General features: G+C 37.5%; 1 protein-coding gene across 12 annotated transcripts in view; it reads left to right on the plus strand.

Annotated features, from left to right (window-relative positions):
• Positions 1-11,855, plus strand: part of LOC124176991 (potassium channel subfamily T member 2) — a 169,060-nt gene extending 157,205 nt beyond the window's left edge. For 6 of the 12 annotated variants that reach the window (XM_046558972.1, XM_046558962.1, XM_046558964.1 and 3 more), the window contains 9 exons: positions 891-899; positions 1,305-1,410; positions 1,508-1,635; positions 1,720-1,971; positions 2,110-2,281; positions 3,508-3,693; positions 4,120-4,251; positions 4,948-5,061; positions 5,953-11,855. In XM_046558972.1, coding sequence (XP_046414928.1) covers positions 891-899; positions 1,305-1,410; positions 1,508-1,635; positions 1,720-1,971; positions 2,110-2,281; positions 3,508-3,693; positions 4,120-4,251; positions 4,948-5,061; positions 5,953-6,837 — 1,984 coding nt within the window. In that variant the 3' untranslated portion in view covers positions 6,838-11,855. The remainder of the gene's footprint in view (positions 1-890; positions 900-1,304; positions 1,411-1,507; positions 1,636-1,719; positions 1,972-2,109; positions 2,282-3,507; positions 3,694-4,119; positions 4,252-4,947; positions 5,062-5,952) is intronic. The other 6 variants (XM_046558970.1, XM_046558974.1, XM_046558966.1 and 3 more) reach the window with 5 other exon arrangements.
• The last annotated feature ends 1,414 nt before the right edge of the window (positions 11,856-13,269 follow it).

The raw sequence follows: 13,269 nt of genomic DNA on the forward strand, positions 1-13,269 counted from the left end.
TCATACAACAACCTGCAAAAGTTTAATACTCGAACTTGGAAAACGGTGATACGGATCGTTAGCTTTGCTAGTCAATCTTTTTATTACCACGAGTTTTCTCTACTTGCAAATTCTATCTCTGGCTTGAAACAGGCTAAACCATCCACCGTCTTTCGTAGACAATTACCGCAAGCGTTTCGACTCTTTTTCGTTACGGTTGTATACTTATTGTACCATTTCCAGTATCTCTTATTAAAGACTGTAACTGATTCTTTGACTTTTCGAAATATTTCACGTCCTGCACATGCATACATGCACTCTGTCGTGCACGCAAGCATGAATGAACGCCTAATTGTGATATCTTCTATTATCTGTACAATGAACAATCATAGAAATTTCGTGAAACACCAAGCCGTGACATTGTCGTAGTTCAATCAAGAATGACGGTAATTGTTTCAATTTAAGAACAGAGTAAAGATCTTTTCTTTACCATAAATATTCCTCTTTTGTCTAGGAACGAATTAACGCCGCGAATCACTTTTAGTAACGTAGTTATACATGTACCAAAATTTTTTACTTCCAATTAGATAGATAGGATGGTCAAGTTCACAAAGTCTAGTTAAGAATTTTAAAACACGCAATATCTTCTAGAAGTGTATACGTATCAACTCGACACCGTATCTTATAATTCTTGTCACATCCATTTCCATCATGACCCACACATCCTTCGCACACCGATTAATCCTTCCGATATCTTGATGTCTATCGATGTGCTGTTGCATTGCTGTTTGATGCTGTCCTGCCTGACACCTTATAACCCTGTGGATGTTTTGATGTCTTCCCTGCATCACCTTTGTGTGCGACTTGTCGCACTTTATCTACATTGCATTACCACAATTCGGCAACCACAGCCTCAGAGGGTAAGTTCTGAACTTCATAATTATTAAAAAATTTTGGTAATCGTACAAGATTCACTATTGCTGTAATATTGAATATACACTTTGATTGAAACGAGCATTAATAACTTTAGAATGAAACTTGATTATCGAACGGATCTAAAGTGCAGATATTACTAAACGTGTTACACTCGCGTTAACTCACAGTTTACTCTGCGATATGTTGGTCTCGATTCAACGACACAATTATTATTACACCATTTCTTTGATATTGCACGCACGCTGTATTTGAGATTATCTGCACACAACTATTTCGCATCGACATGTAAGAGCCAGTAAACACCACGCGTCTGAGCGTTGAATTTGTAAGGTACATTTGCAATCTGTTTCAAAACTCCTAATCGAATCTTACTCAAAATAATGTTACAGGATAGTGAAGGGCTTTCCACCAGTGTCACCGTTTATAGGAGTCTCTCCGACCCTGTGCTACCTTCTCAAAGAGAAAAAGCCACTCTGTTGTTTACAACTTGCACAGGTATGATCAAATTACTTACTACTGAAATGTTTTACCCGAACTGAACCTCGTGTATGTTGATATAAAGAATTGACTGAAGGTGTGAAATTAATTTCAGGTCTGTGAACATTGTTCATATCGAAACGCGAAAGAATATAACTGGCAGAATAAAACAATTATATTAGCGGCAGATTATGCCAGCAATGGAATATACAATTTCATAATTCCGTTAAGGGCCCATTTTAGGTAAACAGCGATATATTTGTTGCAACCATCCGTTTATTATTGATCGCAAAAATTCTGCAGTAATCGTATCGCGTCCTCTTTCAGATCGAAAACATCGTTGAACCCAATAATTCTGCTTTTGGAAAGGCGGCCGGAAATCGCATTCCTCGATGCGGTATCATATTTTCCACTGATCTACTGGATGTTGGGATCCATCGACTGTTTGGACGACTTGTTGCGAGCGGGTATCACGCTGGCCGAAAATGTTGTAGTTGTAAATAAAGAGCTGAGCAATTCAGCCGAAGAAGATACCCTGGCTGACTGTAACACCATCGTCGCAGTGCAGACAATGTTCAAGTAAAGATAGTACTTACTCCTCGATATGAACTTGAAAGATCACTTTGCATTGTCGTATGCACAGTGAGATTTATCCCACCACGCAACGAATTTGCTTCAATTGCATTCATTGTCGGTTCTCTTCTTGTGCTTTGACAGATTCTTCCCTAGCATAAAAAGCATAACGGAGCTGTCCCAATCCAGCAACATGAGGTTTATGCAGTTTCGTGCTCACGACAAATATGCCCTTCATCTCAGCAAAATGGAAAAGGTACTCCTCAGTACTACTTCCGGTGACAACTACTCCGATGAGCCTCCGATGGGCTCCCCGGTAACATAATATCACTCACTCTGATCTCTGATATGACTGACTGATTTATTCGCCTAAAAACTGTAAAATTATTACACAAACACACCTCGCTCCGCACTCTAGCCCTACTTTCCTCATTTGCGTTTTCATAAAACCATCCAAAAACAGGTTGTTTGAAGAAAAGAAGTTTCAGATCATCCGTCATCTTCACGGTGATAAATTTTGAAAGAAATTCATGCGTAAAATCAAACGAAAATCGGAGGACTTTGTTTAGAATTTCATAAAACTGAATAAGGAAATTGGAGCTTTGGTGGTTGGCCAATGCAGTGATTAAACTTAATAGAGTTAAAGGCACTAGTTTGGATCGTTGCTTAAATAGACAATTAGATGCTGTTCGCCTTGGTTCTTCTGTTTTATTTTCCATAGTACATACCTAGTTGACAATCTTTGGAATGATATTGAACTACACCGTGTTGTTGACAGGGTAAAAAATTCATAGTGATTATCGGGAAATAGCGTATCGACAATGCAGACGTCAGCTTTACAATTGGACGATGTGAATTAGAAATACACCTCTCTCCATATGCAGATCGAAAAATTGTATTTTACATAGCCTCGTTGGCATAAAGCTCAGATTTTAGAATTTTCTGCAAATAAAGAACACACTTGTGTAAATATGTATGCGTAACTACTCTATACCTGCATTGAAATCTTGACGTGGCGAGTTTTTTTTTTTTTTGTACAGTAGAAGATTCTGCGTAGTTTTGTGGTGTGTGCTGCTCTGATTTTTACTAGCATGGTACTCCATAAAGTATTCGGTTTCCAGCATTCTCCGATCAACCCATTAAACACTTCTATTATAGATATAATAATTATATGTGAATGAGTACTTTATTAACTAGAAGGACAACAATACTGTTTAACAATATTTTCTATTATCTGAACGTCTCTAATACTATTCTGTTTATATTTCAAGTTATTTTGTCCGATAATTGTTTCTCCATTGATCTATATGATTGATTAATTAGCTGACATTGCGGTGGTAAATTCAATAACTTGAAAATTTTTCATCCTTGAAGCGTGAGTTTTCTTATTGTGCTAACAAGTTCGTTATCTAATACAACTGCATACAATATACATTATTAGAAAAGTTTTACTGGAAATAATTTATAACGATGATAAGGATCATTCGTAAAACACGAGTTTCCAGTTCTATGCTGATACAATATTTTCACTATAATTCTTAGAAAGAAAAAGAACGGGGATCACACATATCGTACATGTTTCGCCTGCCGTTCGCAGCTGGGAGTGTCTTCAGCGCTTCAATGCTCGACACGCTGTTGTATCAAGCTTTCGTCAAAGATTACGTCATCACGTTCGTCAGGCTACTTTTGGGAGTGGATCAGGCACCAGGATCCGGCTTTCTTACCTCTGTAAGCTCTTCACGTTTCATCCAATTGACTCGTGCAATTAAAATTCTATATTTGCATGAAATCTCTTGAAATCTTTGAAATCACCTGAAATTTTGTGTAATTTTTGAAATTTCATGAAAGATTCTGAAATCTCTTGAAATATTTTCATATCTCCGAAATCTTTTAAAATGAATCCCATGAAGTCTCTTATAATCTTTTGGAAGCGTTTAAAGTCCGTTGAAATCTTTTGAAATCTTTGTAATCTTGAAATCAGGTGTACATCAAATTGACGGGTGATTGACCTCTCGTAAAAGTCTAACGCAGTTTTTAGTATGGAGTGAAATTTAATCGGTTTCATTGATCAACGCTTATTTCGTGAAAATTACGATAATTCATATTCGTTTATTATCGCTCATTCTCCTGATTAATTTAATTACTGTGATCTAGATGAGGATAGCAAAGGATGACATGTGGATCAGAACTTACGGTCGTCTGTACCAGAAACTGTGTTCCACGACATGCGAAATACCGATCGGTATTTACAGAACTCAGGATACAACGGCAACAGAAACTTCGCAGGTAATTCGTAAAATTGAGCTGTTAAATGAAATCCTCTTTTAATTGTTATGGAAGACATTTTTAGAAGGCCAAGTGTGAACATTACCTGTGAGTAGCGCATGGCTGGGTTCTTGATCCATTTCGTGCATAAGCATCTCGAAAAGAAATCATTTTATGTCAGCTGTATACAGATCTAAGGTCCATTTGATCATGAAGGTCGTGAAAGAGAATGATCGTGTAACATTAAACCACGGATTATCATTAAAAACCACATACCATTCCTCGTCATGAGAAACAGCTCACACTGTAAAGACAGTTGTACGTCCGAAACTCTTGCAATTGCATGCAATAATTCCTGTTAACAATTGTACAGCAATCATAGTAACGGGCCCTATACAGAGACTATCCTAATCAATCCTAAACACTACTTGGACGAATGTATTTTACCATAATTATGTTGAGCATGGAATGTGAAGAAAAAAAAATTTTTTATCTTTACAAAGAAAATTCGTGGAGGCAAGCGGAAACTCGTATGAACAAACCGTGGTTCTTCGACTTCTGGTCGCGATAAAAACCTCCAAAAACTGTAAAATCGCGGGATATTACAGGACTAATTATAAACACTGGTAACTGCGACTTCAACCCCGTGTACGCCGTTTATATGTTGCTGAGAGTGGCTGGTTTGTAGTAAGGGTAGAATTGCTTGTCATTCAACAGGCTGACTCAGACGCAGAGAGCGACACTGGCGTTGGGGTAACATATAAAGCCCGATATTCAGCCGCTGCATCTTGCTTAGCTAATTGCGCTACACGTGACAAAGGTGCCTCTGCCGTGAGTATTGATGTGGTTTCTTTTTTTTTTCCTTCTCTTGGTCCGCACACCATTTCTCACCACAATTTGAAAGCACGCGCCTTTGTGCACGTCAAACTTTTTCACTTGTTATCCGCATAAGTCGGATGCTTTGCATGTTGTCCGCAATCCGCGTCATGCGAAAGGCAGACCAACCGATGTCGTTATATTTTATCACAGTCTCGTCAACATAGAGGCAGTTGTTTACCTGTAGTTGATAACTATATGTTACGTAGTATTCATCGCTATTTCGGGTTGGCTACTTTAGCAGCTTACATTGGGCTTTGAGGTATTTGAAAAAAAGCAAATAACTTCTCAGTGTTTGTAAATATCAATATTTAAACATTATTTTCGTATATTTAATGAATAGTCTCCAAGTGATTTAAGGCACATATAATATATCTACTTAAAACTTATCTTTTAGTAAAAAAATTTGAAAAGGGTAATTCGATCGGATTATTATTTCCACGCCACTGTTCTGATGCTATACGTATATTGTACTAGTGACGTACTTTGTAATACTGCGATGCACCGCTTTATATAAATACTGCTGTTATACATGCAATATAAGTATTGAATTCCTAAAGACCGAATGGTTTATCGTTTCCTAAGATTTAACGCGCATGCGCTAGAATCTGAGAGCGGCTGTTTGCCAGGGCAACCAACTGTATCTAACCTCAAAAATTTTGACAGTTGCGAATTGAGCACAGCTGTGAAAAATTTTAAGGTCAGAGACAGTTGGTTGCCATGGCAAACATTGAGTTTTAGCAGACGACGTACAATGCAGTCAATAGGATTTCACTTTGTATACGTACAGTGGTAAACGTTAGTAGCCTCGCAAATCGTGACGCAAGAAATTATTGGTTTTTTCAGTACTCGGTAAGCCTTGGGGACGAAGCACGAGACAACCACGCCCAACAAATAGAACGAGCGGAGATAGCGAACCTGGTGCGATCGAGAATGGAATCCCTGAATCTACCCGTCGCTGACTACGACGACGTGTCGGAGAAACGAAACTCGCTATCTTATGTGATAATCAACCCTAGCTGTGACTTGAAACTAGAAGAAGGGGATATAGTGTATTTAGTGCGCCCCAGTCCGTTCTCCGCCCAAAAGACATTCGAGAGACACAATTCTAGGCGGAAAAGTAACATTAGCTTCTGCTCTGCTCAACTGGTCGCCCAGATGAGCGCAGCGGTTGCCTCGGCAGGAATTGGTGGCGGCCCTGGGAGCCGGCGAGGTTCGGGGATTGGGTTGGCTAGAGCGCCACCTCTTGGAAATACGAAATCAAATTCTCTCTCTTTACCGGACAGTCCCACTGTAGCCGGTCAGCTCCGGGGCCGTTCTAATTCGTTGAGGGTAGTCGATGACATTTTACTCCGACGAAGCAATTCTCTCAGACAAGGTCTGACGACCAGACGGAAAAGTAGCCTCGAAGACATAGGTCTGGGCGCCCTGTCTCACCCTTCGAATCACAATCCAATTAAAATTGCTCTGAACGGCTCTATCGGCTTAGAGGTCACTCCGCCGGAAGAGGGAACTCCCGGAGGTGGCGCTAGTAACACCGGAATCCTCGATGTAGGACTGCCTTCCCTGTCAGCGATGGGGGGCAGTTTGGGCCCCTCGCTTGGTGCCGGCCTCGGTGGCTCCCTGGGAGGTCTTTACGATCCACCATCGATCCAGAGTCCGATGGGACCTCCGATGCAAATTCAAGGGAGTTCGCAGGACCCCCAACACATCCAGGGGACGATAGTATGATACAACCTTATGTGGGGACGCCGACTCTCTAGCGTAGTTCGGAATAAATGGCTATAACGTTCCCACATAGGCAACAAATTCTATCCGCACAACGTACGAGTCTCAAAGTTTTAATGAGAGCATGGCGCGGAAGAGTAACTAGCAAAGTTGGACGCGTTAGAAAATATCGATTTTTTTCGAGACACGTGAAATCGATTTGGCTAGCCGAAATAATAATGGATACTAGCCTGAATCGTTACTACCAAGACTTACTCCGACGTATTTGTGCTTGGGGAGCATATATCTTGAAATGTGAAATAAAATTAATAGAAAATACATCGAATCACGGCACAGATCGTGATGCGATGTGTTTTAACATATGGCTTAGAGAGCTATGACTTAAAGCTTATAATATTTATTTCTTTTTTTCCTGACAATAACACAAAAAGGCGAAAAGGGTAAACAATTATCGAGCTACGATAATGAAATAGAAACTCTCAACTCTGGGAAAGAAGATTCTCTGAAGCACTCTTTGAAATGAATTTCTGCATTAGGGAAAACGGATTGTATGACTTTATTTTTACCTTTTTCACATACATCGAATAACATTAAATCGCTTCGTTGCAAATGGTTTCGCAAAATTATATAGAAATTCAGAAACACTCGAAAAAAATTGGCCAGCAACAGAAAATATCCGACAATAAGTATATTTCGCGTATAGTGACTTTTGCAAAGAAAAAAAACTGTTCCCTTCGACTTTCAGACGCGTATTGTACGGAAAATATTGCTGAGAAAGTACAAAATTTCCGCAATGATTCAAAATGGGTATTCAGAGAAATGTTTTTACCATTAAAACACTGGGATGTTTATTGCGTCATGCCGATAAACTAAATTTCTAAACACGTCTCAGAGTTTTGAACGTTTTATGATTCCTCCTGTGAACTCCCTCGAAAAGCTGCCAATTTCTATGCAGGTACTGTTCGTCAAATTTTCATCTATAGCTCAGAGATTAAGTATAATTGGCCGGTACCCTTATACCTTCGTTACATTATAAGCTATAAATGATCTGTTAAATTCGGTCGGATATTTACTGCGAGTATCGGTGCACAAGCTGGTTTACCCAGCCCTATTTTATATGGCAAATGTAATACCACAATAACTCGAAATATATTAGATTATTCTAGCACGTAATTCCATTAGACGTACAACTATATTAAGAAGACTCCACGACTTGATCATTTTTATACTATGAGAATAGAAGAGTGTGACCATGTAATTCATATCATGAGAGGATAGAATTAATATATATAATGCGCTATGTCTACACGTACGTTACTGTATTGAAAAAGAAATATGGTATTATTTTTTTTTTTCTTACCCAACTTTCAAATCTCTTTCGTCCAATTTCACATTTAACATATTCGGAAATCCGGATTATTGTACGCGGAATTTGACTTGTTTGTGAAAATTACGTACAATTCCAAAGTACAACAGACTGGCGATTCGCGAGTTAATTATTCAAGCGGAATGAAACGGTGAAATGATTGAGATCCACTTGAAAATTTTCTCTTGAACTTGAAATTTCCGGACTTCCAGGGCTAATTTTCAAATCCTGTCGGTTGAAATTGATCCTCTGGATAATCTTGGAGGATGAATTTTAACTGAAAGCAAAGAAGAAACGGCCCTCGATCCTTGAGCTTTCGACAAGAGGTTTCCTAGATGGGAAAGAAATAGAAATGATACTAATCTTTTATAAACTCTCTAAGACAGTTGTAGGCGAATATATATTTATAGAATCTATTAGAATTTTGCAAGCTTTTTAGAACGAGTTAATAAATTACGATGAAAATGTTAAGTGAAAGAGAACAAGTGATGTATAATTATGGAATGTGGTCTGATTGGACTTGAGTAAGAAAAATTTGGCTGCTCTTTTCAAAAAGAATTATAATTAAGAAATAACATATTATAAAATTTATTACTCGAAACGCGCGAGAAGAAGTATAATATTAGCTTAGATAGATGATATGTTTATATTTTATTTTTGTATTTATCGGTATGAGTATTATAGGTCATGACCACGACTGTCAGACTTGATAATGCAGAGGCGTTCTCAACTGATTTTATACTCGGCCATATTTATCTCCAAATTAGGGTATAACAACTTATACATGTAAAGATTTTTTATCAATAAACTCCGTGGGGAGCGTCTCTGCGATTGGCAAGGGCCGTAACATTGATATTCACGATTACTTATATTGTTTTGTAAAGCTAAGTGTCAAGGGAAAATTGGCACGCACAGCATCATAGAAATTCAACTCGATTTTGCTGATATAAATAGCATCGTAAAATTGTCATAACCGGAACGAAATCGCCATCACGTTTTTACCAAATAATACAATGAAAGGAAAAGAAAATCGTAAGGGGCCATTTCCATTCTGCTTAGATGTTATGTATATTATACACATAGACAACCGATTGCAAATTCAGTCTCTACATAAAATACAGTACGGCATATATAATATATAAAGTATAAATTATACCGAGACATTCCAACACTCCTATTATGTGCATTTCCAATATATTATATACCTATAATTGACTTACTGCATGCGCATGAAAAATATTGACGGTTATTTAATATTTGTGAGAAAAATTTTGCTTCGAAAGTTTAACGAACATACGTACAATATTCATATAGATACACAGCATGTACACGTGTTATAATATATACGTGTAACATGTTGACCGACTTGTTAGAATGTGTTTTACCTTAATTACACATATCCAGGTAGCACTCGTGACTTGAGATGCTTATTATTTTTTACCTATATCTCAGGTCGATATAAAATCAACGGAAATAAATAAATTGAATTATAAGGGTAAAAAATCGTAAAGTCATAACTTTTCATCTAAGCTTCGAAATGGCTATGAATAAATTAAAAATTAATGCAGAGATCGAGCAAAAAAACTTTTGCTTTGTTATTTAAATTTCAAATTTCCCCTTGACCATAATTATTCAATGACGATAATTCACGATCAACTTTTATCGGCATATAATATGGTTAACTACTGTTCATATATTTTTTTTTTTTTTTTCAGTGGCAATCATTCATCTCTGTGCTACTTGGGTATGCTATCCTAGGATTGCAACAGACATTTCTAAATCATCAGAAGAGCCCAGATTAGCTAACGAATTTAATGTAAACTGTGTTTTGTGAAACCAAAATCAATCGCACATTTTCCCTCGTTTATTCAAAGATTCAAGATAATCGTGATATAAGAGATATTAATCACAACATTCCCAATTTATTTCTGACAATCCGCGATGTTTATACAATTACTTACATCCTTGCCAAATGGAAAATAAAAGGTACGCGAATAAACACTTTCCGCACCGGAAACAATCTGCTTAAAGCCAATGGCATTATGCTGGCTCACTGTGACCAATTTACAAAGTATAATTCTTCGTAATTCATCGTTATGTGTAGGCCCTGACAATAGACAAACATTCTCGGCAATTGACGATTACACACTTACCGTAAGCTTGTGTAGAGAAACTCAATCTGAGCACGAAACTCAATACTATCTATCGTCAGAGCCTAAACATGAAGTTATAATTTTTATACAATTACATTTTCAAACATTGACAACATGTATTATATACATATTATATTGAATTATATTATATTATTATCATACGTAAGAAAGAGTATTATTGAACAAAGTTATTTATAATTATAACATATAGTTAATATGTATTTTCTTGGTAATCCAGAGGAATAAATAATAATTTACTGTTGACGTTATAGTATTTAACGCGGTACAAAAAACGCTTCATTGCCGTGTTTGAAAACATGGAGAAATTTTTCATTGAAATAACAGTACAAAAACAATACGACGGAAATTGAAACTTTTTTGTTTTTCTAGATCCAGGTTTAAGCATTATTTTACTTATTACTTACTTTACCATTCAAAGATTGCAGCAATCGCTCAGTTTAATCGTTGAATGTCACCAATGGTTCAAATTTGAACCTACGATGGTTTTCAGCGCTATGGTACGTATGATGAAATACATTTTGTCGTATCGTTACTATTTGATTCCTGACGTTCCTTTCAGCTAATGAAACAGTTCAATGGAGTTGAAACAGACCCAGTATAGTCGAGTTGAAGCTATGTTGGGTTTCGTTCAAAAAGTGTAAGAACTTCAGCGTTAATTTCAACGATAAGGAAGTTTGTTCGATGTACACATGCAGCGGATATTAAATTGTTATACCTTTCCTAGCTAATAAATATCTTAACATTAGTCAAATTAATGAAATACGTTTGTTTTGTCTATTTTGATGGTCAATTAAAATTGTTTATCGTCGATTACATAAAATGAGTATGTAATACCTTTTTGGTAAATCACAGTTCAAATCAATTACATTTAAATTCAAACTTGAATTACTTTAGATGATTGACGAGTTCATGTGGCACCTTACAGTGAGACTGCAAATGTACCTTTTCTTAGCTTATATTCAAAGAGGAAATTCAGTTGACACTGAAATGTGACATTGATTCAACCATATTTTTGAGTTTTTAAACCACACTTAATAGAAAAAATCTCGCGAAACCAAGTATACTGTCATCAAAGTTATATTTCAACTGAGGTGCCAAATATTTAGGATGGAGTATGTCGCGAGAAATTTATAGAATTCTAAGATCGTTATACTTCAGAGTTCAAAAAAAATCCTGAAGTAAACCTTACCGTAGACGAATTGTATTGAAGCGTAACAGATCCATAATGTGATCACTGTGTGGATGAAATTGTACATATAGATAATCATTAAGCGTGAAAGTGTGTACGACTCAGAGAATGATCAGTGCTGAATTGTAAACTGAGAGTAATACTGTATCTTGATTTGTACAAATGGTGTCTGAATGGATATGAGGATTCGAATTGAATGATCAGAAACATGACATGAGATTAATTATTAGATAGATGTACTATTCACCGAATCTTTTGTGAAACTGACATAATAAAATTTATTCTATTGGCATTATGATTGTAATTACATACACTATCATCAACTTGTATCCTGGCATCCTAAGCACGATAATCGCAACGAACCAAGTGGTGACTGGTGAACTACCACCGTGTCTTCAACACTGTAACATGATACAACAGTAGTGTTGTAGAAATAATCTACCCATTCCGAAGAAGTTTCGAGACCTCTATGACCATGGTACCAACAGCTAGAACAATCAGAAGGGATTTTTGCGTATTTCGTATGTCACTTAGAATTCGCTGCTCGCAGCGTATTCGGACTCCGCCCAATCGCTTTTCCTCGCAAAATTACGTCGGAATGGTGCATGAAAGAATTTATTCCAGCACTTTTCAAAATCCCGTGAATTTTCGCCAAAAATGCAAAGGGGTTAGCATTGCTTTTTTTTTAGCCGAAAAATTTTTGATCCCCGATTCGATTTGAATGACCTTTTCCTGACCAATTGGACCCTCAGGAACTCAGAAAACGCAGCGAAAAGAGCGTAGGACCAACTGGAGAGAAATGGCGAAGGAAAAAGCACCTGCTGAAAAATGTCGAAAACACAGGTTCTCGTTTTTTGGCTGTAACTTTCGATGCGTTGATCGCAGCGTATTGGGACTGCGCCCAATCGATTTCTCTCGCAAAATTACGTCGGAATGGTGCATGAAAGAATTTATTCCAGCACTTTTCAAAATCGCGAAAATTTTCGCCAAAAATGCGAAGGGGTTAGCCTTGCTTTTTTTTTAGCCGAAAAATTTTTGGTCCCCGATTCGATTTAAATGACCTTTTCCTGACCAATTGGACCCTCAGGAACTCCGAAAACGCAGCGAAAGGAGCGTAGGACCAACAGGAGAGAAATGGCGAAGAAAAAAGCACCTGCTGAAAAATGTCGAAAACACAGGTTCTCGTTTTTTGGCTGTAACTTTCGATGCGTTGATCGCAGCGTATTGGGACTGCGCCCAATCGATTTCTCTCGCAAAATTACGTCGGAATGGTGCATGAAAGAATTTATTCCAGCACTTTTCAAAATCGCGAAAATTTTCGCCAAAAATGCAAAGGGGTTAGCCTTGCTTTTTTTTTAGCCGAAAAATTTTTGATCCCCGATTCGATTTGAATGACCTTTTCCTGACCAATTGGACCCTCAGGAACTCAGAAAACGCAGCGAAAAGAGCGTAGGACCAACAGGAGAGAAATGGCGAAGGAAAAAGCACCTGCTGAAAAATGTCGAAAACACAGGTTCTCGTTTTTTGGCTGTAACTTTCGATGCGTTGATCGCAGCGTATTGGGACTGCGCCCAATCGATTTCTCTCGCAAAATTACGTCGAAATGGTGCATGAAAGAATTTATTCCAGCACTTTACAAAATCGCGAAAATTTTCGCCAAAAATGCAAAGGGGTTAGCCTTGCTTTTTTTTTAGCCGAAAAATTTT

This window comes from Neodiprion fabricii, chromosome 2 (assembly GCF_021155785.1).
Source record: "Neodiprion fabricii isolate iyNeoFabr1 chromosome 2, iyNeoFabr1.1, whole genome shotgun sequence".
Classification (NCBI taxonomy): Eukaryota; Metazoa; Arthropoda; class Insecta; order Hymenoptera; family Diprionidae; genus Neodiprion; species Neodiprion fabricii.